Source organism: Magnolia sinica, chromosome 10, assembly GCF_029962835.1.
Source record: "Magnolia sinica isolate HGM2019 chromosome 10, MsV1, whole genome shotgun sequence".
NCBI classification, from domain to species: Eukaryota; Viridiplantae; Streptophyta; class Magnoliopsida; order Magnoliales; family Magnoliaceae; genus Magnolia; species Magnolia sinica.
In genome coordinates, this window is record NC_080582.1 from 60,461,575 (window position 1) to 60,467,556 (window position 5,982).

The 5,982-nt window shown below is 40.2% G+C and overlaps 1 protein-coding gene across 1 annotated transcript; it reads right to left on the reverse strand.

Moving 5' to 3' along the window:
* Nucleotides 1–4,112: 4,112 nt before the first annotated feature.
* On the reverse strand, nt 4,113–5,242 carry LOC131217547 (RNA-binding protein CP31B, chloroplastic-like). The gene is made up of 2 exons (XM_058212483.1): nt 4,987–5,242; nt 4,113–4,387 (listed from the first exon to the last, which is right to left on the reverse strand). Exons 1-2 carry the CDS (start codon nt 5,240–5,242, stop codon nt 4,113–4,115), a joined length of 531 nt encoding a protein of 176 aa, XP_058068466.1.
* Nucleotides 5,243–5,982: the final 740 nt, after the last annotated feature.

Below are 5,982 nucleotides of genomic sequence, written 5' to 3' on the forward strand. Positions count from 1 at the left end.
TAAGGTTGTCCTACCATAAACTCTGGTTTTTGGTGTAAGGTTGTCCTTAGAACAACATTTGTATCAACCTCTCAAGATCTGAATTTTGAGGTTATTTTACTTTCTTGCATTGTGATTTATTTTGGCTATCATATTCTTTTTAATTCCACTGTTATAAGTTTTATTTGGCATTGTCCTATTCACCCCCCCTCTAGGACATATAGCTAGGCCTTTTCAAGTGGTATCAGAGCCTAATAGCTCTTTTTTTTAATTCTTGAATTTAATTCCTGAGCTAACAAAATTTTAGATCAGGGTGAAAATTTTTCCCTTCAGGTTTCATAGGATTTCGCATAACATGGACAGTTTGGATTAGACACCCATGACACGTGTGCAAAGGTGTTCTCTTTTAGATTGAGGACAATGTAGATTTTAGGTTGGGGATGGGAGATTAGGTTGCCTAATCAGTGTTTTCTCAGTCTTGAGCAAAAATTGTGAAAATTTTTATATTTTTCTAGAATTTTTTGTGAATTCGAAGTTATTTTGACTGCTATCTTTAATTTAAAAGGTATAAGATACGTCATGCTGATGATTTACGACTCTTGGATTCAGTTGACTGTTAGAATTCACAGTTAAGTCGAATTGTTAATCCATGATTAGAAGTTTTAAACATTGATTGAGTTATGATTTATGACTCTTGGATTTACGACTCTTGGATTCAGTTGACTGTTAGATTATTTTGACTGTTAGCTAGGTTATTTTGACTGCTATCTTTGATTTAAGAGGTATAAGATACGTCATGCTGATGATTTACGACTCTTGGATTCAGTTGACTGTTAGATTTCACAGTTAAGTCGAATTGTTAATCCATGATTAGAAGTTTTAAACATTGATTGAGTCATGATTTCGCATGTCACACCTAGCTTACACATTAAGGCTTCAGTTCAATATTGAATTGTTAACCTAGTAGTCACTAGACATGGAAGGAGCCAACCTGGGGAATTTGTCCATCACATTCAAAGAAAAAAATAATACGTAGCTAAAAAATAGTTGTCATCGGAAAGGGTTGGGTGAATGGTCTTCACCATGGGTTTGCTCCCTATAGGTGAGGGTTCAATTCCCCTCATTAGCTTTACCTTTAAAATGTTGACATAGCATGAAAGCCATTGATGGAAAAATCAAAAGATGGAGGAATAAAAAATTAAACTATAAGGCAAGTTTTGGTTTAGGTTATGGTTATCCTGAATGCTCTTGTGATTATCAATGTTATCATGAAAATAAAGAATTGAGCCTTTAATTGTGATAAGTTTAGGTTTCACCATACACCCATGGAACTCAATGTTTAGAAATTTTCTAATCGATGGATTAATACTTTGAACGTGACTATGAAGTTTACGATGCGCTTGAGTCTGGGAGAAAGTAATGCCCAATATTCATGACTCCTAGAATTCTATTGACTGGATTGTTGTTTAAAAATCACTTGAGTTTATAAGAATTGTCCCATAATTCTTAAATTATTTTTCACATACTTTGCTCGGGACTAGCAAAATGCTAGTTGGGGATTGTCTTAAAGGTCAAATATTACATGTTATACCCTAGTTATTACCTGAATTTACGTGCATGACAATGTTTGATGCCTTATTTTAATCATGTTTGTGCTGCAAGGTGAATTTAGGAGCCCAGACTAAAAAAGAGTATTAAAAGTATGAATTTAATACTCAAAAATCACCAAGGCAAGGGACGGACCCCAGGGAACTGAGATCGAAGGATTTACATGCCAGAGATTTTAGAAAATTGGGCAATCCATGCTAAAGAGGCTTGAAAATCGTCTAGAATACAAGATCACAAGGTTCCCACCATCTGTTCGGCTCGAAACTTTATATCTGGCTTGACGACCATAAATTAACCACACACGTCAAATTTCAGTCCTTGGATCCTTATGGAAGTGGCCCAATGGACAGATCAGCCCATAAAACATTGATTTAGAACCCACATGATATCTGAATATACTTCAATTTTGATCTCAACCACTTAAATGAGGTGACAAAATGGATGGGCAAAGCGTATTTCATATATACATCACAGTGGACCTCACCTTGCGGTGCATGTACACCATGTACATGAGGTCCGACATCGCACTGGACCATCCGGTCCGGTCAAACATGCAGAGACCGACTCAAACTCTCTTCTCGTGTGCGAGACGTCCAGCGGACTGGCCGTGCACCGCCGGTTTTGAGTAGTGGGGCCCACCCATCATCTAAGTGGATGATCCAGATCGTCCATATGCTCCAAAGGAGGGGCAAGACCCTCGCCATGGTGGCCTTTTGGTCCCTTGTGCACATATACACATGGATCACCAACAAACGTATGATGGACGGTGAGTTGATTTGATACAATGGACTGCACCAAGACTAGACTAAAACCACTCCTTTCCAACTGAAATTTCACCAGGAATCCAATGAATGGGGTGGATTTCTCCGAAAACGTCACTGTGGGGCCCACCGAGCATCGCAACGTAGGAAGATTCGCACCTTAGCATGTCCGGTTTTCCCAAACGTTGCGGGGCGTTGTACGGCCCAGATGATGATCAGATTGATGATCCAGATCATCCAAAAGGTGGAGAAGGGGGTCTTGACCCTTCCAATGGAGGCAAAATGAGCGGAGTGGATGAATCCTTCCCTAAAAGCCACTCCAAATGCGACCATCTCTGCGATTTTCTGCTGCACACGGTGCGTAAGAGCTACGCACGTCCTCTCCAGCCACCGACCGACTTCTACCACCTAATGTAGGCTATAAAAAGAGGAGAAAATGTGGAAGCAGCGACATCCTTAGACCGTGGAATGTAAAGGGGAGAGAGAGAAGAGCAGCGTAGAGATTGTGAAGCACGCCGCCTAGAGTTTCTCCATTTCTTCTTTAGTTTTCTTTCTTTTGATGTTGTTAAGAGTCAATAGCCTCATCATGTCTATGATAGGCTAAGCCTCTTAGCTAGGGCTAAGAGGTGAAGCTTGTAGTATGATGGGAGACTTATCTTTACGCCTTTTGATTCAGGTTTAAGTTGAACTGATTTTGATTCTAGTTTGATTATAAGGAATGCCTTTAGTTTTCAATGGTTTGTTGTGACTTAAATTACAATGGATCGGTGATGGCTTTGAACATATTCTTTTCATTATTGTGTTTATGAAGTTGGGAACCCTTGTTGTTCACCATCGTCTCATGGGCATCGTTGGATGATGGAATCCTTCCTAACATTCATAACCCTCTCAGATTGGTTGTGGATTGGTTAAATTATTTTGTTTTCTTTCTCTCGTAGGCATGGCCTTGTGATGGAATCAAGTCTAATTTTCATACCTCTCGTCTCTTGAAAACTAGATTAAAGGAAGTTCATATTTGATTTTTAAGGTTATATCAAGCATATATCTCCCTGATTTCTACAAGTGCATCCTTGGCACCCTAGTTTCCCACCTTTGAATTTTATAAATTTTAGTCTAATATTTCACCATTATTTCTCTTAAAATTCATTGATTTAGATTACATCTTTGCCTAGTTCTAGTTCAAGTTACTTTTAGATTACGTACAAGGTTCAGTCTCTGTGGATTCGACCTCGGTCTTACCGAGATTATTACTACATTGCGACCTTATACTTGGGGTGGTGAACACCCTACCAAAGTAGCTACCTAAATCCAGCTGAACGACTTTGAACCATGTGTGGGGCGGTATCCCAAACAACCGCATCGAGGTTCCTTCACCCGTTTCTACTTCTTATTGTGACCATGGAAACAGGTCCACCAGTCCCATCTGGGTGTGAAGAGATGAATCACCTTGGAAATCATCGAATTCTTCTCTGGATTTGAGCATTATCAAAAATCTAACAGGGGAGATACTGACAGCATCAATCGCCAAGGACGCAAATTTGGAATCCCTAATGGCTTCAGAGAGTTTGAGGATGGAGACAGAGCAGATGTAACTCCTACTAGACTTAATTTGGGTGCTTAAAGTTTAGTAGAGACTGTATCAGCATCCGCAATTGTTGTGGAATTCATATTGAACCTCGGTCCGAGGTTAGCAACTGCAGTGTATCTTCTCGTCCGACCTCCCTGGGCTATGACCCCTGCATAGGAATGAGGGCATCCTATGGACTAATGCGAGAGAACGGGATTAGGGGTGCTTTTAGCTTCCAAAGAAGGTCGTCTGGGTTTGGCTAGCTTAATAGATGCTACCCTCCCATCTATTCTCTGGCCATCTAGCACACCCATGGCAGCTCTTGCATTAACTTCATAAAGGAATCGAATGAAGGCATATCCCCTTGGGTGCCCCGAATATAAGAAATTTGGGATGAAAACGTCTAACACCTTCCCAAATTTCTTAAATATCTTGAGCAGGTCCAACTGGGAGTAGTCGAAGGGGATATTACCTGCAAAAACACTAAAACCATAGACATTACCTCCCAATATTCAATTTCTAACGAAACTCCCTCTCTCAGGCGATCTACCTCTGATAGACTTTGCATTGCGACCACCAGAATCTTTGCTTCTTAAGGGTCTTTTGATGATGTCCCTAGAGAGGGCTCTCCCTCTGTCGTTGCCCCTATATGGGGCTCTCTTTCTACTTCGCATAAACCCTAACGAGGAAAGTCCTCAACCCTCAATATGCACCTTAACCACATAGAGATCTCCCGCATTCATCTCCCTTGTAATTGCCCTAAAACTCCCTTGAAATCTCCTTAAGAACGCCCTTGCTATCGCCCTGAGAGTGCCCTTGAAATCGCCCTCGTTATCGCCTTGAGAACGCCCTTGCAATTGCCCTCAATGTGTCTTTTGCTTATTTGTTCATTTCTTTTATTTAATGTGCAGGGTTACATTCCCTTTAGCCCTAAAGAAAGCCTTGAGTTGCTAAATCTTCAGGCTATAATGTCTACCTTAAGCAGGCCTCATTCTATATCGGAGTGATGCCAAAAAAAAAAAAAAAAAAATCATTGCTGCAAAAGAGGTCTCATTGTTAAAGTGACAAAACCATAAAAGTCTGAGTTTTCTTCATCAGATGTGACAACATTAGCCTCCTCAGAAGAAGCATCTGAGTTTTCTTTTTTCGCTTTAGAATTTGTGCAATCCTTCTTCACGTGTCCATTTATTCCACAGTTCCAGTACTTTAGTTTTCCTTTACCATTGCCCTTGGATTTGGATCTCTGTCTTGAAGATCCCTTACCTTGCTCAGTATTTTTTTCCCTTGTAAATAGCGCATCAGAAGACGACCCCAAGCCATCGTTCATCTTTCTCATGACCTTCCCTTGAAGGGTTAAGATAACAGTGACCACACTTAGGGTTTTATTTTCGGTGCACAATGAGTCCCTGAATGACTCATACGATGGCGGTAGAGTATTCGACAATATACATGCATATCTTCATCTTTTATCACTTCCTCCATGTCCAGAAATTTGCAAATTAGTTTATTAAAATTACTGATGTAGGCCTCCACATCTCCACCATCTGTCAATCTGAAGGTGAAATACTATAGCTTCAAGTGTAGGCAATTCTCAGTGAATTTTTTAGCATAAATATCCTCTAACTTTGCCCATAAACCAGCTACAGTTTTCTCCCTCAAAACATTATAGAGAACCTCATCCGTGACGGTTCAAGGATAAGGCCTTCTTATCAAGAGTATTCCATTCATCATCAGTCATAGTAGACTTTCTCTCTTCAAGAGCATCATCCTTACCTTGCTTAGTTAAGGAACCGATCATCTTGATCTTTCATAACTCAAAGTTATTTTCCCTGGGTACTTTTCAATATCATACCTAGTGCTTCCCATTGATGTTAATCCTTTAGATTCAAATCTATGTCCCAACGATTGCTCTAATACTACTTGTTGGGGATTGCTCTAGGGAATCACATAGAGATGGATCAAGGATAGCAATCCAAGAGCACCAAGCAAACATAAGAGAACACAAACATTTAACGTGGAAAACCCTTTCGAGAAAAAACCATGGCGCAAGGCGATAGATCTTTACTA

What these genes read in the sequence shown, in the direction of transcription:
- LOC131217547 (XM_058212483.1), bottom strand. Translation starts at nt 5,242, where the DNA reads ATGAACGATGGCTTGGGGTCGTCTTCTGATGCGCTATTTACAAGGGAA. An exon ending in AGAAAACTCAGACTTTTATG is followed by an intron (nt 4,388 to 4,986) that starts GTTTTGTCACTT and finishes GTGTTTTTGCAG; the next exon opens with GTAATATCCCCTTCGACTAC.